At 45.3% G+C, this 25,316-nt stretch overlaps 1 protein-coding gene across 1 annotated transcript; it reads right to left on the bottom strand.

Moving 5' to 3' along the window:
* Positions 1-16,625: 16,625 nt before the first annotated feature.
* CXCL14 (chemokine (C-X-C motif) ligand 14) lies at positions 16,626-24,705 on the bottom strand. Its single transcript, XM_010192973.1, has 4 exons — positions 24,591-24,705; positions 23,527-23,632; positions 19,974-20,084; positions 16,626-17,767 (listed from the first exon to the last, which is right to left on the bottom strand). The coding sequence occupies exons 1-4, from the start codon at positions 24,652-24,654 to the stop codon at positions 17,752-17,754; spliced, it is 297 nt and encodes a 98-aa protein (XP_010191275.1). The 5' UTR covers positions 24,655-24,705; the 3' UTR covers positions 16,626-17,751.
* Between the last annotated feature and the right edge of the window lie 611 nt (positions 24,706-25,316).

The raw sequence follows: 25,316 nt of genomic DNA on the forward strand, positions 1-25,316 counted from the left end.
GGTGCGGGGGTCAGCGGCCTGCTCCGGGCCGAGGGTCCCTGGTGTGAGTTTAAATGGGTACGAGCAGGGGTTGGGAAGAAAGCGGATAGCCTGGACTTCCAAAGGATGAGTCGCCGTTTTTTTCCCCGACCAGATCTGGCTGAAGGATTTCTGCAGGTTTTCTTTGCACCTTGCAGTTTTTCTACATGCCACCTGTCAAAAGGAAAATCCTCTGAAATAATAAAACTTTCAGTCAAAGCAGGTCTTTTCCTTCCTGCGTTTCAGAGAGGAATAGCTACATGTACTTTGGCTTTTGTGCGCTTCACTTTGAAAAGGGTTTGCAGGTGCTTAGAAAGTTAAAAATTCCAAATTACATTTACCTTATAAACTTCAATGGTTGTGAAAGTATATATACAATTCTATATTGTCTCTGGATAAAAACGAAGAACAGTTACGCTGGTTTTATTGTAAAGTTCTTGCTGTCACTGCTAATCCCCATTAAGTGTTCAGGTATCGCTATTTAACACTTTGGGAAACGACAGTTTTGTAGTGGCTAAAAAGTTTCTTAATTCTGACATCTGGCTTTTCGCATCCTGCCTCTCAGTGCTGTAAGGCAGCCTCATTGTCAGCACTCAGGTACTTGCCTCTCTGGAAGGTTTTCAGTTTCACCATCCCTCAATAGCCATTTTTAGACTTCTTTGCCTAAACTCACATTTATTCATATGATTTGCCCATACATTAAATCTACAATTAATGTAAATTAAACCCCCCTCCTGTGATTTTCTCCTATGCCTTTGCTAAACAGCTAAAATTGACAGCATAAGTTAATGTCTTTATGTCTGCCTTTTAAGTTCATAGCAACCATTCTTTACTTGAACCTGAGAGGAGTTTGCTCTCAGAGGTATTCCTTCTGGTTTCCACTCTGCTCACTTTGAGAGGATCCACGACACCAGCAAACTGCCACAACCAACCGTCTTTGTGCCAAAAAGATCATGCACAGAAGTGAGCAATCCAAAAAGCCCTGGGTGATGAATATTAACGAGTCTCAAACTAGAAATAGTTTTCCAGTGGCCAAGCTCACATAATTGGCTTGCTTTCTGCTTTTTAACATCTTTATATGGATACAGACCCTGGATGTGCAATATACCCAGGTAAGATGGGAGGGACTGAGCTCTCTCCATCACCGGACCTGCAATCAGGCTGATGGTTTTAGGGCCCATGCATGCATAAATGACTTTCTGTGCTAAGTAGTTCCACTTCACTGAGCTACTCATGTCCTTAAGTGACAGCACGATTAGAGGCCTCAGTTGGCAGGCAGACATCGGCAGTGGAGTTTCCAGCGTGAATCAGGAGAAAGTCAGAAGGGAGCAAAATTTAAAGGTTATGGAAGCATATGGCAAAAAATGCTGAACTTTTGTTAATGTGCACTTCGTATATAGTGATATAAACTGTGGTGTTGTCTGCAACACTTTTATTGTCTTTTGTTTAGATGTCTTTGAGCAGTCAATAGTTTATTCATTAAAATGTTTATGATTCCCTAGAGTTTCACAGACTTTGGCACAACCGATCACTTGTTTGAAAGTTTGCAGTGAAAGCGCATTATTCATTAGTCCTTATCCATCATGTGCAGTTTGTCATTTGTTATTCTCTTGTTTTAAAAGTTTGTGCTCCAATCAAGGAGGGGAGAGAGCACCATGTGTCTCTGTGATCAGTCACAGCCATGAATAGCCAGGGCTGAAGTGAATGTTTCACAAACAACCCATAGGCTGAAATTTGTTTGCATAATCTATTCACTGCGTACTTATGAATAACGAATGCATTCACAGAACCAGAATTGTTTCAGGAAGCCTTCGCAAACAGAAAGAAGTGCTAAATGTCTTGGATAATTTATTCCCGATGAATAATTCAACCAGTTCTATCACAGGCAGTCTACTAATTTTGCAGATAAATTATTCAGCCAACACAGATAATAGCTCTTACACCTTATGGACCTGCTCCTACAGCAGTCAGCTGCTAAAGTTTCATGAAGCTTTCTGGGATCGAGAAAGAAAACAAAATCCCAAAATGAAACGGGACCTTTGATTTCAAGGAACACAGAGTGTGTTTCCAGCATCTTGTTGGTGGCATTAGTTTCATATTTTGAGCTCTAAGGAAGCTTGATATAAATACTTGACCATTTGCTTTGAGGCACAGGACTTAAAAAAAAGAGAAAAAAAGATTCAAATGGCATTTTTGACTACTGAAACTATAAAAGCACAGCTGGATCAGCCCCTCCTTCACTACGCAGGATGGCAAGCTGGTCATCTGAAACTGAAGCAAACTGCTGTGGGCACGTCTCTGTGCAGCACATTTATCACTTGGTGGGCTGGGGCCTCGGGCACGAAGCTCACTCTCCCACCCTCGTGTTGAGATGTTGTGTGTTGGTTCTCGCTCATGGCTGGGCTCCAGAAAAAGCAGGAATTTATGAAAAAATGTGGAGGAATGGCTGCTGGAGAAAAGACACCACAGAGCTCCCAGGTGCCGGCAGTGCTGGCAGCACAGGCTGTTTGTTGGTGCTTGGCATGGGTCTCTGAACGCACTGCTTCCAGCAAGGAAAAAGCCTGTCCACAAGACGATACCATTCCGTGGTAAGTGCTCATTGTACCTTGTAAAGGTAAACAAATCTCCATGTTAGAAATCAGCCTCACGTTTCATAAATGACCAGAATTATGAGCATGGAGAGCAGTGTTAGCATCATGCTTCTCCCCAGGCACAGAAATGCGTGCTTCACAGTAGAACTGCCCCCACGATTGGATGATGCCTCAGACGAATTAGAGGTGCTTCACTTTTTTATTGGTTTAAGATGCATGTCAATACAACAACTCACCAAACTCTGTGTTTTGTTACATTAGTACATGAGAGCTCAAGCTAATGTTGAGATGAGTGTCAAAACAATGTATCAACCAGGAAAATACTGCATTTGTGCTCCCTCATTGTTGGAAAGCATGGCCAGAGCTAGAAGGCAGAGCTCTGTGAAAGAAGCTTTGAACTACATTTAAAGAAGCAATGTGGCTGGTGGCAAAGCTGCCACCCTGTGAGCAGGAAGCTTGGCTCAGTGCCTTCCAGGAGTAAAGGGAGGATCGTGCTTGCTCATACCTGGGGATGCCCAGGTGGATGCAGCGGGAATGATAAAAATAGATAAAAAACAGAAGTTGGCTTGACGAGGCAGCTTGCATGGACATGGTGCAGGGTATGGCGGTTGCTTGGCCAGCCCGGGCTGGGGAGTCGGGCACAGTAAGGGCCAGCACGGTGGCCGGGCTGTAGGCGTAGGGATGGACAGACGGTGCGTGTCCCTGGGACCCATCATCCTGCGGTGACAGTTTACAGCTCCTAGCCCGAGGCTACTGAAGGGTTCAGGGGTTCACGGCTTGGCTGCTGACTAATGGCAGCCCCGAAAGCCCAATAGTTAGAAGGGGTCTCAGCGTGCACGGAGGCAGCGTTAACCTCTTCCAGAGCAGGAGCTTGTTCTGCTGCAGGGGAAATGCCTCGGGAGCAGCTCGAGGGCTTCGTCTATCAAGGATGCGGGCTCACCTACCTGCCCATGGCCAGCGGGAGGCCTCAGGCCGCGTGCCGGGGCAGCCAGCGGGAGGGGAGCATAGGGGCAGCATGGGGGGGGTCCTCAAGTGCTAGGGGGCTTGCAGGGTCTGCTCCGAAATCCCACACAAACGCCTGGAAGCGGTAGTCAGGGCTCAGCCCCTCCCAGGGACTCTGCAGAAATAGCGGGAATATTTTATTTTCAGGTTTTAAACATGCGATATAACTTTTTCCTTCGTTTTGGAAGGGCGTGGGGGGGGGCAAGTAGGTAAAGGATTGTTCCCTTCAAGCACAAATGTATTTTGTTTGTTGTAATTAAAATGTTTTAATGAGACAACCATAAAATCAACCATTAATTATTTTTTTTCAAACACTTCTGCTTCCTTTTGAGCTAGGTCTATTTAGAAATAGTTTAGAGAGTAGCCTGCAGTTTTATTCTTTCTTCGGTATTATACACAGGAGTGGAGAAGTCATTTATAAATAATTACACAATGTTTTGGGTCTTTGGGTTTGTATAATATATCAAAGCGATTAGTACACGCATTGTTCCATTGTAAATGGTTTTTTTCCCTTCCTTTCAGTTTCACTTGCCTTGTCTTCTATCTAAACCTTTTTCGTGAAATCCTTTGTCTTCCTCATTCTTTTAGCTTGTTACAGTGCAGGGACATTCTTCTTATTCAAACACTCACAGCATGAGCAAAGAAAGCTACTTCTGTCGCATCTTAAGTTTTACCATAACTTTCTGGCATTTTCTTTTCTTCCAATTTTCCCAGACTACCGATAGGGTAATGAAGAATTATAACATACATCAATTATTGGTGCTCACGGTGTATTATGCTCCTGAATTCAAGGGGAGATAAAGAGAAAAAAAAAAAAGCGCCACTTTCTGTGGTTTTTGAGGCACATGAGAGAAGACTCGGCACAGATTATTTATAACATCTTTCTGAGCATCAATTATGTTTGACTCCTACAACCACTTCCTTGTCCCACTGGTTTTATGGCCAGAAGGAGTCATTTTTGTGTGTGGTAGCTGCGGCATTTAACTTGTTTCTTTTATGAGGACCCCAAACAATGCATCTTCAGGGCAAACAATCTATCTCCCCGAATAATAGCCCAAATGTCAGTCAAGCGTTCAGGGCTGGGAAATATATGATCATGGTAAAGGGCCACGGGAAGAAAGCGTGGAGATGGAGGGGTTTGTGTGGAGCTGTCGTGCAAGTCCCTGGCACTGTCTCCCCCCATTTCGGCACTGGCTACTCCTGGGAAACTGGGCTGGACCTGGCAAGGGCGCAGGTGCCCAGGGATGCGACTGGCTGCCTTCAACAACCCTAATCCGAGTTATCCAAGGAAAAGGACCAAACCCTCCCGGTGCGGTCACGCTGCCGGGGCACGCTTCCTTCCCCAGCCTCCCAGCTACCACATTGACTGGGAAAAATGAGATTGCGATGTCACCTTGGAGAAACGAGCCCCTTTTTCCCCCCACCTTATTGTGTGAAAGGTTTTTCTTCTCTTTATTTTTTCCCCTCCACCTTCCTCCGCCCACAATTCCCCCTCTTTTATTGATTTGTATTTTGTTAATTGAAGCCAGAACACTTATCCTAAAAGAAAGGGACAAAATTCATTGACCGCCCTGTGGATGAAATCCCCCCAGCAACGTGCAAAGCAAGAAGCTTAACTACATGCTGAGATGCTGAGGTTTGCTTTTATACTTTCCATATCAATAATTCTGCTTAGAAGTGGCTTTTATTTTTCTTTTTTGTTTAACTGCAATAAATATAACTTGGAAGAATTTAAATACCATAACGGTGGGATGAAATTGAGCTCGAGCTATTTGGGGGGCTCTGGGGGTCCCCCCTGATTCTGGGGATGGAGTCTTGTGCCAGGGGAGGATGCTCTGGGACCACCGGCAGCCCACGAGTACCCACCGCCCCGCTGCAGGGGCCTGGGGGATTTGCTGCCATTTGCATAGCAGGTGTTGGATCCTGGGCCATTCTTCCTTAAGGGAGTTTTAATACTGGATAAATTACTGGGAATTAGAAGGAGGCAGGCGACAAGTGAAGTCTTCTCCAGGCTGCAGCAGGGGAAACAGAGAAAATGGCTAAAGAAAAGGAGAAAAATCCAACTGCAGCGGCTCCTGCCCCAGCTCGGGGTGCACAGGGCTTCGGGGGGCGGCTCTCACTGACTTCTCCTGAAATTCAAGTCTGAACCCAGGAACGCAGTAATCCCAGAGGCAGTGATATGGTTACTGGCCTGAGTATCTCCAAGTCAGTAGGTCTGGTAGCGGAGTTTAAAATGTTAATCCCTGGTATAATCCCCTCCCTGGCATTGTACGTACAAGGGTTGTGCCTGCGAGAGAATTGTCTGCTTCCTTCCTCGGGTGGGGGAACAAGGCTGGGGAGCAACCCCTACGCTGATGTGCACACAGAAACACGCATGTGAACACGTGTATGCCTACTTGTGCCCACTCACACACGTGCACACGGTCATGTACCCACACACCCGTGTACGCACCTGTGTGCACACACACGCAATCACATGCATATGTGAACACGTGTGCACACATGTAGCTTCTGTGTGAACCTCTGACACTGTCCCAGAGAAGCCTCGTCTGTTGCAACAATGGCAATGACAGCATCCAGTGATATCTGGAAAGACCGGTAGCTGTCATATTTGGGGGTCATATATTGGTCTGTTTGTAGTGGTTTTTTTGCAATGCCTGGTTCTGGCCATGGCTAGGAGAAAGATAAATTGTTAATAACAGGGATGATCACGATGTTTGCATACATGTATGTGGGTAAATGTACATCTGCACACGAAATGGGAGAGGAAGGCTGGGTCCCTGTTGTTCCCTGTGGAGGTCCTGATGAAAATTTCCTATCACACCTCAGTCGCTCCTTTGCCCTGTCAGTTAGAGTACACATACATAAAAGAAAAAGGAGATGCTTCACAAGTTTTTAAACAGAGACTTTTGAAATGCTCTCATTGCAGGTAGGAAAGGTTTGCCTGTAATTTTTGTTTGGGCCCTCTGCAAAGGGACATCAGTATGAAACCATCCAAATGCTTTTCACATCAAAGGAGGCTGGACATATTGTATCTAAATAGAGGCCATCTACGATAAAAGATTATACCAGTGAGGAAGAAGCTCACATCTCCTCAATTAAACCCCCCCTAAAATCGAGTGAATTCACCCGAAAAGAGACGTGAGAGCTGGGCAGGGACCTGCCAGTGCCTGTGGGAGCCCCAGCATCAGGGAAGAGTGGAAGAGGCGGAAAAGGCGAGGAGGCAGCCCCAGCCCCCGGCCCTGGCCCATGCAGGGCTGAGCCTCTGCACCCTGACCCCAGGGGTGCCACCTTTGGGGTGCAGTTCCCGCTGCCCTGGCCATGAGAGGGCCGAGGGTGACACCCCAAGGCGCAGGGCTGCAAACTCAGCTGTGCGGAGCTGGAGGGTTCGCAGCTCCCAGAAGAGCTCCCGTGAAGGGGGTTTATTTAGCAAAGCAAAACCTGCTGTAGTGACTTTAAACCCCTGCTTTCCTTTGGGCATATGATTTACTGTGTTAGAAAAAAAAATATATATTAAAAAAATTATCTCAGTAAAACTGTTATGTGACCTTGAGTACAATTGTAAACATTTCTGAGTGAGAAAAAGTGATACAGAGAGCTTTTCCTGGTGGAGGGTTGGTGGTCCGGGGCTGCTTTAGCTATGGTGGGTGCTGAGTTTTGGAGAGCTGGTGTTGGCCCCTGGGGAGGAAGGCAGGGCTGGCTGGGCAGCAGAGAGCTGGGTCGAAATGGATTTTGCAGATTTTGTCCTCTGGGCAGGGCAGAAGGAGGAAGAGATTTAGTTTGGCTTAAACAGCAGATGATTTTTAGAAGCTGTCAAAATGAAACATCTGGTGGCTGATGAGTTAAGATGCTTCAGTAAAAGCACACTGAGCAGGTACCCTGACTCTTTTTAAAGTAGCCCTCTTTTTTTTTCCCACCAACTCAGCTTTTTTAAGGCTGTGCACTGTTTTTCAAACAAATTTAATTAAACTTAGCTGAAAGCAAATGATAAATAACTTGTAGATCTGCTCTGCTTTCTGGAATTTAAAGGAGTACTTGGCACTGACTTAAATAGCCCCTGGCTATCCATTTACCTGGGTTGCTTTGCAGCTTGCTACCTTAGAATTATATGTGCAATATATCCTTTAAAGTTCCCATTCTTCAGGGACAAAAACACAAGTATGAACATCTTAAATTCTAGCCTGAATCACCCCATTGCTGGTGTAAGCAGCTGCAACGAAGGTGAGGGAATCCATGTTACTGTCCATCACACTGACAGCCGAGTATCAGCTCTTTCAGTATCTCCTTAAGATAATGTCTCCAGGTATAAAAATAAAAATAAAACGTTGAACTACAGGTGTAACAGCCCTTACAAACTCCCAGGCAGCATATGGGTCCAAAGTGTGGGGTTTGCTGGGACCAGTACCTAACGATGCAGCTGAACTGGGCAGAGAGTGAAGGAAAAATTCTGCAGGAAGATACTGCAGATGCTGTGCTTTATCTCTGCAGCTGGGCTGCAGACAACTGGGGTATGCACGCAAGTCTGATTCACGGCTAGGTGGCAAGTTAAGTTTTCGAGGTATGTATTAGCCCTTGTAACTACTGCACATTTTTCTGCTAGGGTAGCTTTAAGTTATAGGTCTGCTAATACATATTTTAGAACAGGTTGAAGGTGTAAAATGTTAAACACATATAAAGTACAAGTTGTAGCAGTCAAGGAATTAGAAAGATAGTGGAGCAGCATGACGAAGGGAAAGTTAATGCTGTCCTAGGTGAGATTTGGTTTTTTTATTATTTTTTCCTTGGGGCTGCATGCACTTGCACAGTAACAGCCCCTCTGAAACAAGTACTTGGCTAGTGAGGGGAGACAGGTTTGGCTGATGTGTTTCAGCTGTGCCTCTGCTGCAAGGTTGCTTTTGTTTCCAATTTAAGCATGTATTAAATGGCAATAAATTCTGTGTTCACAGATAAATAGTAAAATAGGTGCAATTGCTAACTATTAAGTGACTGTACTTCCTCAGACTATCGACGTCTTTGGTTTTAACCCTCTTGGATAAAACCCGAAGTATTGTTTTTAATTTCACATCAGGTTTAATGTCTTGAGCCTGTTTCTGTTTACTCTGGTGGGAATTAGAGGGAACTTCTGTGGAGCTGCTGCAGCTACACTTCTCCCAGGCAGCTGTCAGAGCAAGGCAGGGCTCTGAGCCGCTTACTCCACTGTGCAAACAGAGGAGAGGATCTGATGGGGCTGCAAAATTGCAGAGAAACATCATTCACAAGGCTGCTTTTTTACTTCTTGTCTTGTGGGTCTTAAGTATATACAGATGGCTCCTATCCCAAAGAATCTTTTTTTCTTTTCTTTCTTTCTTTCCTTTTTTTTTTTCCCCCAGAAACAAATAGGGTATGACTTTGCTTTTTATGGGTTTCAGTGTTTGGTGTTATTTATCTTCGTTAACCTGTTAATGACCCCAGACCTCCACCCCACACATTACATGCCAGGTGCTGGTAATTTAGCTCTTAATCAATTAATTCCACCCACAGCCTTCGTCAGAAAAAGCGTTAAAGAAACCCCAAATCAACCCAGTTTTCCTGACTTGTCAATGATGAAAATAGCCACAAGGTGTCAACCTTTACCAAGCTGCAGCGTGGAGCCAGTTCTGCTCACCCGGCAGCAGCCGGGATGGACAACCCTGCGTGGAGGCTCTGCTGGAAAACCTGCTACCTGCTTCAGGTAAGTGGGGAAAAATCCCCTGAGGCTTTTCAGAATATGGAAAATTGATTGTTTTACAACCAGGCTTTGCCTTATGACAATTCTTTATTTGTATTTGTTTTCCTTTGTTACTTCCTACTGCAAGCTTTAGCCAAGTGGAGCATTATTGTTGCTTTGTGTAGAAAAGAGAATGGGACTTGCTACAAAGAGTGTGCAATCTAAAAAAGCTAAGGTCAAATATGGGTGAATAAAAAGAGTATCATCAATTCCATGTCATACTTCTGTGTATATGAACATACATGTGTGTATATGCAAGTAGTGAGCTATTGTGGATCTCAAGATCCCTATCCCGTTACTGGAGCTGTGTACCCAGCACTTCTTTCCTGCGGGTTGCAGCATGCTGTAATTACCCTTAGAACAGAGCAAATGGCATTCAACCAACTGTTTGGATTATCATGACACAGATAGCATAGGGCTGAAACTCTAGGAAAACAGGAAGGAGACTGGTTTTCCCACAGAAAACCACATCTTTCAATTTCCGTTTCAACTCCAGACTTCAGAGCTTGCTGCTTTCTAGCTTCTGTCACCACTTTTTACAATAAAATCAATTGAGCCCCCAAGCAATGGTCCTTGATACACGTTGCCATGCCCATGTGCTGATGTGGGGCCCGTAGGACCAGCAAGGGGTTTTGGGCTGGGACCCTGTCACGCTTGTTCTGTGCTCTAAGCCAAGCATCTGAGGTCAGATACAGTTGCTCTGATCAGTCATGTTGCTGACTTTGTATTTTCCCTTTTGTGCACTCTGCTGGTTTTGCCCTCCTCCATACTTCTCTTGCGATCTTAAAAGGACACTTCCCAGGCATCACAAACCCAAGAAGTATTTTTTTTTCCTCTTCTTTTAAAGCTATATTTGTCATTTTCCTTGTGTAGATTAGCATTTCCATGTATCATTATCCAGCATGTTGCTCTGTGCAGTTGAATTGTTGGGATTTTACCTTCTGGGCAACATCAAACCTCCTCTGCTTCTTTGCAGGTGCTCCCTTTAGGGATGTACCACGTGGTGGTCCTGCTCTCAGCCTCAGGTGTGCCATGTTTATCAAGTGCAGTTACTTACTGCAAAACCACTGTCCTAAGCGCCTTCAGATTTGAAGCAATTCAAAGGATTTCTTGCCTTTTTTTAAAAAAAAAAAAATCCCTTATCTTCACAGAGCCAGGTCAGGGCATAACGGCTGGGGTAGTTTGTGGGCTAGTGGTGTTGCTCAGAGCCAGGTGTGATGATTTAGCACTCATTACTGTAGCGAGGAGCTGGATTTCCCTGGCAGAACTGTTTTAGCTGTTGCACAGAAATGGAGAGGGATCACCCTGCCAGTAGCTTACGGTTTGAATTTGAGAGGTAGCACTTAAGCACTACTCCTCCCCAGCAGTTTGCTGACTGGGAATTACTGGTCCAAGGAGGGGGTTGAGGACGTCTGGGCTGTTTTGTTTTTCCTAATATGTTTGCAGAAGTGATAAGTCCTCTAGACTTAGAAAGGAAGCTGAAGTAAACCCCAAGGAAAAAATGTGAATGGTGCAATTATGAAGGTAATGGAAATAGAGAAGTATTTTTATTCAACACAATGAAATGGGCAGTAATGAGTCAAAAATGCTGAGGGATAAAGACAGAAGACATTTTTGTTTCCTAGATTAGAAGTGAGCTCAATATTGCCAAAGCCTGCTGGAAGTGGGGAGAAAGCCTGTTGTAGCATTTCTTTTCCTTTAATAAGCTCCGTTTTCTGGGAGTCCTGAGTGTTCAGATGTAGCACACTTAGTGCCTAGTAACCCAACAAAGCTTCAATTGGTGGCACTGCAGAAAGATTTTATTTTCCTTGCAGGTCTCTAACCATGAAAAGACACAGAGATCAGTTGCTTCAGAATCCTTAATTAAACACAACAAAGAAGGGCAATTAGGGCTGTGTTTTGCTTCTGTTACCCAGCAAATCTTGCAAACCTCAAAACCCTTTTCTTGCTTTGAGATTTATGATGTGAATAAATAATAATTATTCTTGTGATTATCAGCCTTAAGCAAACACCAGCAGGATTTTTGTTTTTTCTTTTTCTTGGGGGAGGCTCTGAAACCCATCCAAGAGGAATTCAGTAACCTCTTTTGTGGTGCAGGAAGAAAAACAACAACACAGGCGTGGTGATTTTCCCAGGCCTTGGATGCCTGCCTCCCTGTCACTTCATGTCTTGTCATTCCTCCCTCCCAGGTCCTGTGTGCCCGCTCGCAGCAGAGTAGCAGATTAGCTCCTGTTGCTCTGGATGCCCTCCATGTGTGTCGTCAGAGCCATCTCTGCCCAAAGAGCTGATAATACACACAGGCAAAAGAAGAGACTCGTAAGAGAAAAATCTGAGAGGATTTGAGTGGTTCATAGGTTGGCAAAAGGAGCAGAAAATAAAAGCTTGTGCATGTTGCATCTTTATAAAGCATTTCCTTCAGGATTCTTGGCTTTGTTTTGATGACTGAATGAAGTCATGCTCATACCCAGCAAGGGGGAGCAAGTTCTCCCCTTCAGGCATTGAAGGTGATAGTGTGCATATGTGGTTCTCACTCCTGGGAAGTCAGGTGGTTGGGTCTGAGGACAGGATCTAAATGCAATGCCTGGCAATGGCAGCTGCATGGGGTCCTGTGAGTCCTGGGCTCTTTGGAGAGCTGCTGGCAGGAGGGACAACCACTGGGCAAGAAAGGCACATGGCTTGGTGTATTGGGCAGAAGCTCCTGAATTTGGGCAGATGGTTTGGGAATGAGTCTTTCCAGGGTTTTGCTGCAGTCCAGTTTCCCGTGCTGCTGTGATGGACATGGCTCCTGGAGGCACAGTGGCAGCCAGGTGTCCTCTTGGCCCTTAGTGTGCACGTTCCATGTTAATGGGAAAATGTGACTGTGTAAATCTCTGAGCAGGTTTCCCAAAATACAGCTGCATTTTCTTTGTTTTGAGGGCTTTCCCATAGCTAGGTAAGAAAATGCAGCAAATCATGCTCTTGCAGAGCTGAGGAAGGATGTTCTCAGCATCAGCAGTGCAATGAGCAGGCTCGAAGTTGATTTATAACACAGATGCAGTAGAGGTGCCCCCAGGCTGTCTGAGGAAGTTTTTGCTTGCCACTAGATGTCCTTTCAGCCCTGCTTTCCCCCACCGCTCCTCAGGAGCAGCCAGCTGGGCTGGGATCTGCTGGCCGTGGCCCAAGAGCTGCTGGACACCAAAGTGCTGTGAGGCTCAGGAGAGCAATGAATGGGGCTGGACCCTGGGCTGCTGGGGCCTTCCAGACGTCCCTTTGATCTCACACAGCTTTGTCTTGTGTAGTGCCGGCCAATAGAAATGAGGATGCTTTGGAGCTCAAAACCCTACTTCTGGATCTGTGCTGGGTATTAAATACTTTAATACCTTTGGTATGAACTGGGGACTGTTACTGCATTGCTGCCTGGGCAGGGCCACTGATTAGTAGAGTTGATGGTCCAAGGAGGTAACCCTGGAGGGTAAAAAAGAGGATGACTCTCTCTGTTTCACACGAGATGTGATGACCAAATGGTGGCCCAACTTTGTGCAGGTTTTTAGCTTTCTCTCTATGAAGTGGCAGCCCAAATACCTTTGCAGAGGTGGTTTGTAGAGATGGAGGGCCAGTTTTTCCAGAGATATGTGGTGTTAGAAAGCACAGCTAACAGTGTTGTGGGATACTCCAGGTTAGCTGGATGCTCACAATTAAGCCAACAATTAAGATTTCTGTAAGGTGCGTATCGATACCTGCAAAAACCAAAAATCACTGTAAGCATCTGGAGCTTTGTGCTTGCAAATGCAGCTGCAGCTGCTGTTCCTCAGGTGATGGTAATCCCGGTTGCTCTTCTGGGGTGGGTAATGTCAGGTAAAGGAGTTGGAGGAAATCTGCTTTGGGGTACTCTGCCCGAAACACATGCTGGTTACAAGAGTATCTGGGGACTCACGTAGTCCAACCTTTCAAGGCAAACTGAGCACCTTTCAGGAAGCACTTGGCTTTTTGTGGTTTAGGATGAGGGTGAAAGCAACAGATAACAGACACAAGGAGTTCCTGATAGAGCAAACACAGAGTCAGTAAGAGCTGCAAACAGCGATCCTCAGAAATATCTGCATTTCCATTTGTGACCACATGCATTGAAGGGAACAAACTGAACAAGAAATCCCAGCACGAGTGCTATGCATGGAAGATCTACAGAGTGCCAAAACGGAGAGCTGTCCTGGCGTGAAGTCAGCAAGGCCAGGGCTTTCAGGATGGGCTGCTTATCCTGGATCCAAAGCCCAAACTCAGCCAACAACCAAAACCAGTTTGCTTTTTTCCAAAGGTGATCAGCAACTCGGAATAAGTGAGGTATTTGGATGCTATGCGCATCTGGATTTAGATGTCTCATTTTTGGAAGCTGTCTTTGGAGGAAAAATGCTCAAAATGTGACTGGTGTTTCATTAGACCTCATGGGAAGTGTGTTTTGGAGAGCACAAGCTCTGCCTGGGCTTTGTATGAAGGCTGTTAAATGATGTCAGGTTGCACAGGAGGCCCTTTGCCCTCGGACAGCCGCAGCTCCCTGGCTGTGGGATTCTTGGTGGGATGGTGAATCTTGGGGTCGGTGGCTTTTTATTCACATTTGTTCCCATTCTTGACAAATGTGGGCCCAGGAAGGACCTGACTCTGATGTTTAATTAGCTCAGGGAGCATTTGTGTTGCTGTAGCACTGCCTTTAAATTCCCATCCAGGGCTTGGGGGTGACCAGTGCTCTGATGACTTTACCATTGAGCCCCACATTTGCTCCCACAGCCCTGATGAAACCTCATGTGGGGCCAGCTCTCCCACCACATGGATGTGGTGAGGAAGGGTCCCCATGAGTGTAGAAATCTGGCATGGCCTTGTGCTTTGATTTAGAGAGCCTGGGGGAAGCTGGGGCACAGCAGGCAGCTGGACCTGCTGAGAGCACTGCACCGTCTCGCACAGACCACCAAGCAGCTATCACTTCTTAATAACCTTTCTGGCCATTGCTGTCCTAGACCACATATGAACAAGTGAAAGGCAAGTGGTGAAAGGATCTGTATAACGTTACTAATCCTGCGTCATTCTCTCACAGAAAAGTCAAGGCAGGTCTCCCTGCTATGGTGTCCTTTCACTGCAGCTGCTTGGTTCACCTTTGTGCTTTTATTAAAATAAAATCTGGTAGTGCTGTTTCTGAATGTGTGAAACCTGTGGATGCCCAATGCCCAGCGGAGGGACAAGGTGAGAAGAGTCATTGCCTACTGCCCTTGGAGGCTCTGTGAAGGTTTTACGTCCTTGTGATGTAGCATTGGTGCACGAGTAAAGGAGCTGCAGGGTCTGCTTGCGCTGTTCCTGTACCCCAGATTGGAGCAGGGCTCTGGCCTCCTGTGCAAATGTTTGAGCTGTTAGGAAAGTAATTTGGTAACTGGTGAGCAGCTGGGGCTGGCTGCTGCATGCTTGGACCATACTTCAGCAGCTTCATTTTTCAATCCTGAATGTATGGTCTGCATACTGGCAAGGTTGAACTGAACGGTCTTCTGTGGCTGTGCAACCTGCAGTCTGCTGGGGAAACAAAAGCAAATTCAAGGTTGCTGCCAAATCTAGGTGGAGGAGGTACCTACATCAATATTTTTAAACATTTTAGCAAAGACTTTTCAGTCTGAAGAAAAGGGGTTGATGTTCTGTGTGTAGCTGTTATCTTTTGACATGTTATTTCCCTTCACAACTGCAGTATCAGGGACAGTAAGGGATGCTCCTTTTCCTGGGAACTTAACAAACCCTCCTGGAAATGTGGTTTAACAGGCTTGGGAAATCCAGCTCAGTCACAGTTTTTGCTCTTCATGGTTTCAGTTCTTGTTTCCAAGAGTTGTTTTGTTCAAAGCCCAGATCTCCAGTTAAAGGGAACACACATATTGAACCAAATGTTTCTTTTTCTTTAGTCTCCCCTTCTAGCAAGTGGGAAAGTAAAATACTACAATTGGCTTCATCTATGCCTAGTTTTTCTGGTGATTTTAGCTTGGCAGACAGACCCAGAGCTAAGAGTCACTCACACAGGCTATACCGTGCCAGGTGAGAGCCACCCAGTACTACATTTGGGCAACTGGAGCTGTTCACTGAGCGTTAACCACCTCTTGTGAAACCATATCAATAATTTTCCAGTAAATACATTGCCCAGTAGTTGCTAAATAAGCATTATTTTTTTTCTTGAAGTCTGTAGGCATGTTGAAATCAAATATCTTCAAGGAAAAACTACTGGTTTTGTTAACATGTGACTTTAGAAAGGAGGAGGGCAGCTCGGATAGCCCACGGGTCTGGGTTTGCCCAGAGATCAGGTTCAGATGCTCACCCTGAAGCAGCGCCTTGTGGTTGATATCCCCAGAGGTTTAATTTCTTAAATACCCTGGGATCTTTCTCAAGCTTTTTAGTAATAGGAATCTGGTGTTTGTAGCTCTATCCTTGTGCAGAATAGGAAAATACTTTGAAATCTACCAGCCCTTTCTTCTTCAACTCTGCCAGGGTGTTATCACAGTAAGTGTGTGTGTGTATATATATATATATATATATGGGGGGTGAACAAATGTATACACACATATATATGTATACACACACACATATATACGTATATGTATATATTTTCCTGTCTGAACTGGAGGAAACCCTTGAGCCGAGGCCAGGCATTGCTTTGAATACACAGTACAAGATCACTGTGCAGGAGCTGCACTGATCTCAGCAGCAGCCCAATGTGAAGCTGCCTTTGCACACCTGGGAGCAGCCAGGAAGGAGAGTGGTGCTGTTCAGAGAGCACCAGGAAGTTTTAACGCACTTTAAATCCTGCTGACTTTACTCTTCCTATCCGTTGCTCTTCTTTTTGTCTGCGGAGCAGCGTAGGCACTAAGGGAGGGGTGGCTCACAGGTTTTTGTTGCCTGACTTTCATTGTGCAATCTTCCCTAATCTAACAGAGATCTTGTCTGATTCACTGATTTCACTTGACTTTAGATGGATCTGGAGTGAGCGATAGACATGTATTTAACTTAACACGAGAACAGTGGCTATAGGCGCATGGCATAGCCCTTCTTTATGTAACAAGATTCCTCAGTGTCTGGGTAAAGTCCAAATCTTAAAATGAGAAAGGGAAGTAAATTGGGCTGGATTAATGTTTCTAATGTTATCAAGATGCCACATCTCTAAATTGGCTTCTCTGATTCGGTGTTTTTCTCAAAACCAGTTCATCCAGCAAAAAAAGTTACTAGAACTGGCTGGAGTTCCCTGATGGCCCAAGGAAATGTAAGAGCAGTTTTCAGCTTTTTTAAATATATTTTTTTATTACTTTTTTCATTTGTCTTAGAAAGAAATATGAAATCTGCATGCAACCTTCTAAATATTTCAAACATTTAAATAGCATATGATAATTTAGCAGTACAGTACATTATACAGAAAGATAATATAGGGAGACTTCCTATAGTATATTTACAAATGAAAAGGTAGTTTTGTTATTTTAAAAAGAGGAATGCACTGCTTAACATTGAAGTATTACATTCAAAATAATGAATACGTTGTATTGTGACTAAAATGTATATAGGTATTTATATGTTTGCCCTATCATATTTTTCATAAAAAGGTACCTTTTAAAGGCTTTTTTTGTTGTTACTAGAAATCTAGGAAATCATACACAATAGTCTTGAAGCTTAGAATGTCTCAGTACTGAAGCCTTCTGTAAGAACTTCAGGTGGAAAAAAAAATTAAACTATTTCTTAGTAATAAAAATGACCTAGAAATTCTTTCTAATGCATGAAACGTTAAATGGGAGATATGGTATGCTTCACCTTGCAGCAAGACCTCAAGTCCATTAAAGAAGAGGTACACAAGGGATGTTCATACTCATTTGACGATGTGCTGAGGGACCTCACTTCTGCAGTGACAGCCACGACATCTCAGTGGCATCTTCCCTGGCAAACTTGTCTTTGGTCCCCACTTTGCCTGGCAAACGTGGAGGCTGCAAACACAGGAAACCACCACAGCACCAAAGCTTTCCCACTGCAAAAGTGTGAGGGACATGGCTGTATAACATCTTTACAAATGTTACTGTTTGTCTAATGAGCTTATAAAGCTCGATTGCAATCATAGTGAAGTATGAATGAATAATAATAAAAAAACCACCCCAAAACCAACCTCTTTAAAAATTAAATGCATGAGTTTTCCCAATATTGATACAGAGCAGATGGGTATGAAATCTGAAGTGCAACAGATGCTTGTGAAATCTGGAAGCCTTTTGCACATGGCTATAAAATGTAAAAACTGACCCTTGATAAAAAGTGCTTTATAATAATATAGTATTTGTGTCTTATGTCTGTGAGAGAGAAATAATCTTCTGCAGAGCCCAGTCCTACGCCAGCCAAAGGAGTCTGCTCCGTTCCTCACGCTGCTTCCTCTTATTCTTCATAAACCCTAAGCAGAACGAAAGCAAAGAGCAAGGTGTTTAAACTGAGTTGAACAACTCCCAAATACTAAAAATAAACAATTTTAAAAACCACTCAAACCACAAAGAACAAAAACCCAGAAACCAGACTTCTAGCCTTTCCTTAAGTAAATTGTAAAGTAAGTTACTGACTTCAGCAGTTTCTGGATTGCTATGCATAGAGCATCTGGGAGGAGGGGTTGGACTTTGACACCACTGCATGTCGCAGGTGTGCAGGGAGTACCATGCTCTGCACAATTGTCAGGATGCATAAGACGAAGAAATCCACATGTGCTAATATACTTTAACCACAGGAAAATTCTGATCTCACAAATGTTGAAGTGAGTTATAAGCCATAAGTAGATAATAAATTCACAAGATCTGTTACGTCTGGAATAATATTAAGTTCTATGTTATTGTTCTAGTTTGTCTTGAGAAGACCACTTGACAGGCTTGCTGAAAAATCCCATCTGTGAAGGCTCTTTGGGTGAAAGTGATCTTCCATGGCATGGGGAAAGCTAGGGGCAGTGCTGTTTTGGGGAAGAGATTCATGTTTGTACTGCACTTGACATTAAATTACCTTGCCTTTCCTGGGGAGCAGTGCACTGCGTTTTACAGCAGCCATAGAAGGTGCTAACACATTTTTTTATTTAGTATGAGGACTTGGTTTAGATTGGGCTCTTTATGTCCGAAATACTCACTTGATGCTGCTTCAGCTATGGTTTGGCTCGGCTGCCCTGCTTGCTTGGTCAGCAGTGTTGGGGACCTGCTGGGTGGTGCCATGCAGTGGTGGCACACTGCAGTGGGGTGATGCCAGTGTGGGACAAGGCAGTGCAAGGTAAAACACTGAGAGTTGTGCTGGATCCCTTCTGCACACCCATGACCAACAGCCAAAGCCATGGGAGTGCTGGGCTTGCCATCTTTCCCCCTCTTACTGGCAGCGGGGATAGACCCCATCCCCTGGCTGGGGAAAGCCTTGAGCTGACCCTAATTTTAGGCTGTAGAGAAGACTGTGAGCAGCACTGTTATCTGCAGACAGGAGCTTGTCTGCAACACACCAACCCTGGCCCTTGCAGCCTTGCACAGGGCATCCCTCCTTTCGGTTTGCTCAGGAATCCAAGCATGTTTCCTGAATGCACAAGCCTGGGGCTGAGCATCCTTCATCATCTTAGAGATGGCTTTATTAAAAAAAATAAAGAGGGGAAGAGTGTAAATCTCTGGTTGTGCAATAGCCAGGGCTTCCCTGTATGCTGTTTAGGAAACAGCCACAGGGATTCAGGGGAGCTGGCCAGGTGCTTGGCACCCACCACTGCTCGTAGTGCAGTGGCATCGCCCATGACACCAGGAATCACGTGGCTGCATAGGAGCTCATTGGCACCCTTGGAGCTGCTGAGAGATGGGGCTTGCTGCTTGCTCACCTTGTTTGAGCTCAATTTTGAGGAGCAAATTTCCTGTCAGTTGAAGAGGAAAGAGGATCAGGCTTTGGTGGGAATGCCCTGTGTTCAGAGGCTCTTTCCTGGCCGCGGCTGGAGAAGTGGTAGGAGTTGGGCAGCTGCTCTTAATTACAGATAGGGACATCACTGCTGACCATCAACCCTCAGGAATTCGTATTTCTTGCTCTCTCTCTTCTATCTATGACTGATACCTTGCCAAAGAAGAAATCCTCTTTGCAAGGGAGAATGTGGCAGAGCATCTTACCAGCAAGTTACTGTTTTTCTGGGAATGACACAGTGGTTAAAATTAAGATCTGCGTCATCGGATACTGATGGTTTTGAGGTGCTCTGTGATTAAACTGTGAGACAGGGCACTCTTCCCAGCTCTGCTGATTGCCTTCCTTGTGACTGTGTGGAAGTAATTTAGCTTTCCGTCTTGGACCTTCACCCATAGAAGGGAGGTAAGTCTGTGTAAATAACTGAGAACATCAGCTGATGAATAGTTTAACAGAAAATAATTACTATTTATAGTTTGAACAGCCTAATCCTAAAATAGAAGTGAGGACTGCATGTGGCAGGAAAGAAATAACATCAAGAACATCCATTTATAACTGTAATTTTGGTAATGAAATACATCCTCTGTGCTGGATAGAGCAATTGCAGCATGTGCATTTTCTAGTGCGCTCTCTGTTTGAATGCTGCTGATTGTCCAACTTGTCACCAAGATTTTCCCCCCTCACCTGTTCAGCAAATTCATACTTACCTGCCTTTCTCTTTCCATACTCTGTACCACTTCAGCAGTCTCACTGTGTTTTGGCGTTTGGGGTTCAAGCAGTGCTGCTGCTCCCCTCTCACCCGTGTCCACAGAGTCACACTGCAAGGCAAGTGGACAGAGGTTATGAGACTTGAGGGAAATGCTGGCCCTCTGCTTCCACTCCAGGTAAATGCTAAAAATGATCAGGGGACTCTCACCCAGGCAGGCAGTGGAAGGGTTTTCATGCTCTGTGTTTTATGGCAGATACTTGAGTTTATTGCAATAATATTGGAGCAGATCTTCAGCTGTTATCAATCAGTGCAGTGCAATATTGTCCACCATTATACTAGGTTATACCAGATGAAGTCTTACCCACTGGTTTTAATCAGTGGGTTTGCTCTGCCTGTCTGTTAGTATTTTCTTTTGAGCCTAATAGCTGATTTAATTAGGGCTCATTCAGGCAACCACATGGTCTTTGCATGATAAGATGGTTCCCTTACACTCAGCAGTGCTGTATCCAAGAGAAAAAATCTGGTTCATTGATTATTATTTTTTTTAAAGTTTGCAATATCTTAAATACTCGCATGTGGTAGGGTGTCTGTGTGCCCAGCAGACTAGCTCTGAGCCCCAGCATGCAGTCCTGGGGGCTTCAGCCTCCCCTGATCCCACTCTCCTTGCCAGCAGCAGTGCCTTGGTGTCCCCTTGTTGTCAGGACAAAGCGTGCTGGGAGGCAAAACCTGGCAAACATCTTCCCATCGTTTGAGGTTTCTTCCCAGAGAGCTTAGTGAAGCCATTGCTGGTTGGTCTGCCACAACCCAGGTGACACAAGAGACCTGGAGCTGCTTCCCAAGAGGATAACTTTTCAGAAACATCAAAACTACTCTCAATTCTCAGGGCTCAAAATCAAGCAGTTTTCATTGTTTCTTACTAATTTTGTGATTTAAACAACCTCAAAACGCACACCACAATTTTTATAGGAATAACTAATTTTCTGGAAATATCACCCATAACAGCTTTTGGTTTAACTAAGATACTGCAATGGAATTACTTAAACACTGCTAGAGGCACCAATAATGATGGCAGAAAACCAGAAATATCTGTGCATGCGATGGGATTATTTTCTGATTTAGTTCAGAAAGGAGCTGTTTATACTCTAACATGAGAAAAAGTTCCTTGCAAACTTTCCCAGCTCACCTGCCCAGTGCAGAGGGGACATGCCTGACTGGAAGTGAAATGCTGCATGCTGCCCGCATAAGCTCAGCTAAGGGTCTCACCACAATTACCTGTTTCAGTGCTCCAATAGTTCTTTCCATTCAATTAACCTTTTCCTTGCTCCCCTTCTCTGCACCACCTCCAAAATGGAGTTGCAAAGTCACAAAAAGACAAGGTGTGATTTTTTCAGATTGTTTTCTGGGAAGTGGTGGAAGACCTTCAAGAGTCTCTGGGGCCACATGCATTGGAAAGGGTCACAGCAAAAACCTGTGGATGGCCTCTGCTCCATGGGTGTTCTCAGCCAAATCCTCTGGGGATTTGTCCTATCTCTGGCTCAGCAGTTCTTACCCTGACATGTTCCTCCTCTTTGGGATGGGGCAATATGTGGTTATACACAGAATTACTGCTAGATGTACTGCGGATCTTGACAGGTTTTGATGGGACTGAAGACCCAGTTTAGCTGCTCCTTGCCCTGTACCACACCTCTGCTGGAAGGATTATGGCCAAATACAAATTTCTTCCTAAACTGCATCCCCCATACCTACTTCTCCAAACATGATTTATATCGTGTTTCTTTCATATGAAAAGATAGGAGAGCTTTTGAGGAGGTCAGGAGGGGACATCATCCACAACTCGTTTTAGGTAACAAAAACTGAGCTGCAGGAATTCAGCCCTTCTGTGCCTTGTCTGGAGTCACCTGGATCAATTGGTTCTCTGAATATTAATTTCAGTTTGCTTTCAGTACTGACTTCAGATTTCGTTACCGTAGCTGGAAAGGCAGCGACAACAACGCGTTAGCCCTATCCTGCAGGCAGTAGCAGCAGTGGGAGAGCCATGGGACAGCTCTGTCCCTGCAGCTGCTGCAAACCCAGGGCAACCCTCCAGGCTTGCATAGCATTGCTCGGCATCTGCGGAGCTCTCCAGCTGGGAAAGCCACCGCTCCTGCATGGTGTTCCAGCCTTCCCAGCTTTCTGATTGAAAGTGAAGTGTTGCATTAATTAGACTTATTTTATAACCCCCAGCCACCAGCTGCTTTTGGGCAGATGCCTGCAGTGGGTTGCAAAGAGTTACTGACCCTCTACACCATCCTTGTGCTATTGAAAGGTCAAAGCAAACAAAGTAAAACTGCATCCAGGCAGTGATGTTCTGCAAGCATTTTTCTGTTCAGGTCACCATCAGCTGATTTGGGCTTCAAAGAAGCAGGTCTGATGTTCCCTGAGCTAAGCATTGCTCACAGTGATGCTGGTGTAAAACTGGAGGATGCCTAAGGAAGCTTCACTCTCTTCCTCCTCCATATGCCCTCCGCTGAGTCTGGCAAGCCATTTCTCTGTAGACAGGATCAGGCTCCAGTGGTGTCTCCTTGTTTGTGCCAGTTGAATGGGGAGGATTTGGCCCCATGGGCATTACAGAGTGCTGGAGGTGGTACACGGCTTGGCAGGACAGGGCTCGGATCCTGCTATTAAAGTTTGTTTCTGAGGTGAATTGAATAGCAAACGTTCAGTGAGGGAGCACAAATGCTGGAGTAAAACAGTCCTTGGCGTTCTGGGGGTGCAGCTACTCTGGGGTCTCTTTTTACCCCCTTGTAGCTGCAAGAGGGGCTCAGTGCAGTCTTCTTGGCTAATCTGCCTTTCTGGTTCCTATCCAGCCCCACGTGCTGGTTGGACGGTGTTCTGCTAGGGCATCTTAAGATATCTAAAGCAGGACAGAAAAAACCCCAAACCACCCATATTTAAAATCCAACCACATCCTCCCCCCAAAGCACTCCTTTTGAGCCAGTCATCAGAGATGTCACAAATCCCTGTACGTGCCTCGGTTCAGTCAGTCACTGCATCACTTTGAGATTTCATGGCAGCAGTGGTCACAGCTTGCAGTGAGACAGGGAGGAAAGCGTTTTCCGATGTGCTAGGTAATCCCATCGAATGCAAGGGAGTGGCTCTGGTACAGCACAGCCGAAAATCTGACTCTGGTTGGGATAACTCTTCCTTGCAGAAACCACCATGGACCGAACTCTGCCCACGTTCTTATTCTGCACACCCTAAACAACTTGAGGAAATAGTTCTGCATTTTACATCAGATTTGTCCCTAACTTCACTTGAAACTAACCATTATTCTTTTATCACTAGTTGTTCTGTAATTATTTATTTGAGCAAAAAAACTAAGTCAAAAAATGATAGCTATGTTTTTGGTCAGAATTGCACATTTTATTGCATTTGAACCAGCAAATGCCTATTCCCAGAAATTAGCATGCCAGGGCATGGGAAAAACAAAGAACAAAGAAGGAACTTGCAGTATAAGGTAAAGCAATTCGGTTGATAGGGAAACAGAAAGCAATAAAGGAAGGAAAACTTACATAATCATTTCTTCTGTACAAAACGGGTACCTCGGTTTTATTTCCAGCTTCCGTACATTAGAGAATCTTATTTTAGGACCTTTTCTTGAACATTTGCACTTTACGCCTACAAGAGAAAGCATTTTCTCATGTGCCTGCAAAGCCTCCTGAATACCAAGCGTCCCTTCCCCGCCAGCCTATGCATGCACTCAAAGTCCACTATGGTCTTTCAAGCCTCAGCGAGAAAAGCTGAATTTTTTAACACTGCTGAACTTAAAAAAAAACCAAACCAAAACAAAAAACAAACAAACAAGTAGTATTTTCTTTGGTATATCCCAGGAAAAGGTAGCGACTCTCTAGGAAATGTTTTAGAGCACTGCATATGTTCTAAGGATTAGTGAATTGGAGAGCTTTTTAAAGTGCACCTGCTGTGCTTAAATGTAATTGTATTTAACAAAAGGAAATGAAAGAGTCAAAACTTGCTTTAAACCGAGCAAGCAAACACACATCTCTGCTACTTTCTCATTCATTCACATCTCTTGGACTTTGTAGGACTTTCAGTCATTTCTCTTTGCATGGATGCTGCAGTGCGTTCACAGCCAGGCAAAAGCTGAGCTTTATTTTTGTAACCATAATTTTTGTGCACAGCAGAAAATGCACACTGGCACACACTGAATTTGCGCTACCACATCAAATCCAGCTCTGCTCTAGTTTTCCCTGTGAAAACCACCCTCAGTTTTGAAGGAGATATTTGAGCTATATTCCTGAGTAATGAAAAACACAGCATGACCTTCCACACTGCGAGCTGGCGTTATTTGGTTTGCAAGGAAGATACAACTTCTTTGCAGATATTTTACCTCTCCTGCTGCCCTTAAAAACAACAACAACAACAACAACAAACCCTCACAGCTCCTTTGCCACAGGGTAAGATTCAATACACCGCTATTTCCCAACATGCAGGGGATAGCTAAATCCAACTCGGGACTATGAAGAGGCAAATAAAAATTACTGGAAAAGGAAAACCCCCTGGAAAAGAGTTTTACGTGGGAATAAGTAATAATAATATGTGGAATAAACCAGCTTACCTTCTGCGCTGGCCAAGCACATCGCGATGCACAGCAGAAGCAGAGCTGCTGTCAGGAGCTTCATGGCGAGGCAGCAGGTACCTGAAGAGACGCCGGGGATTTTAATGTTGTTTCGGGTTCGTCCCCCAGTCCCCGGGGCTGGATGTCGCCAGGGAGGGGACAGCAGCGAGCGGCTCCCGGCGGTGCCGCTGCCCGGGCGCTGCCTGCTGTTGCCTGCGCGCTGCCTGCGCTCTGCCGCTTCCCTCCCCTGCACCTCTTTTAAACCAGCGCCCGCTGCCCTCGCTGCCGGCTCATTAATATGCAGAGCGACTCCGCGGCTCCCTTCGCTTCCTCAGCCCCGCCGAGGAGTGACGGGGGGGGACCGGCACCCGGCGGCTGCTCCTGCCCCGGGGGGGAACCTCCCGCCTCCCCGAGCATCCCGGGGGTGGGAGCGCTGGCGAAGGGGAGGCTGCCCCAGCCCCTGCCCAGCTGGGACATTCCTTACCAGGAGGAGGTTTGCTGGGGGGGAATTGTATGGACTGGGGCTGCTGGGTGGAAAATACCGCTCCAGGAAAGTCCAGGCTCTGCCGAAATTCCCATGCACCTTGGAAATGAGGTTTGGAGAAGTCTCACCTGGGAAGGGCTGTCACCTGTGGACTTTAGGTTTTCTAGCTTTAACAGCTTTCAAATCTAAAGGAAAACTTAGTGAAATAAATGGGGAAAAAATATTTCTAAGAGCGTTGCTTG

This window comes from Mesitornis unicolor, unplaced genomic scaffold (genome assembly GCF_000695765.1).
Source record: "Mesitornis unicolor isolate BGI_N332 unplaced genomic scaffold, ASM69576v1 scaffold27139, whole genome shotgun sequence".
Classification (NCBI taxonomy): Eukaryota; Metazoa; Chordata; class Aves; order Mesitornithiformes; family Mesitornithidae; genus Mesitornis; species Mesitornis unicolor.

Excerpts from the sequence above, each read along its gene's own strand:
- CXCL14 (XM_010192973.1), bottom strand. The coding sequence starts at position 24,654 with ATGAAGCTCCTGACAGCAGCTCTGCTTCTGCTGTGCATCGCGATGTGC. Across the intron at positions 23,633-24,590 it reads GTGCTTGGCCAGCGCAGAAG|GCGTAAAGTGCAAATGTTCA; the intron begins GTAAGCTGGTTT and ends TTTCTCTTGTAG. Across the intron at positions 20,085-23,526 it reads TGTACAGAAGAAATGATTAT|TGTGACTCTGTGGACACGGG; the intron begins GTAAGTTTTCCT and ends CTTGCCTTGCAG.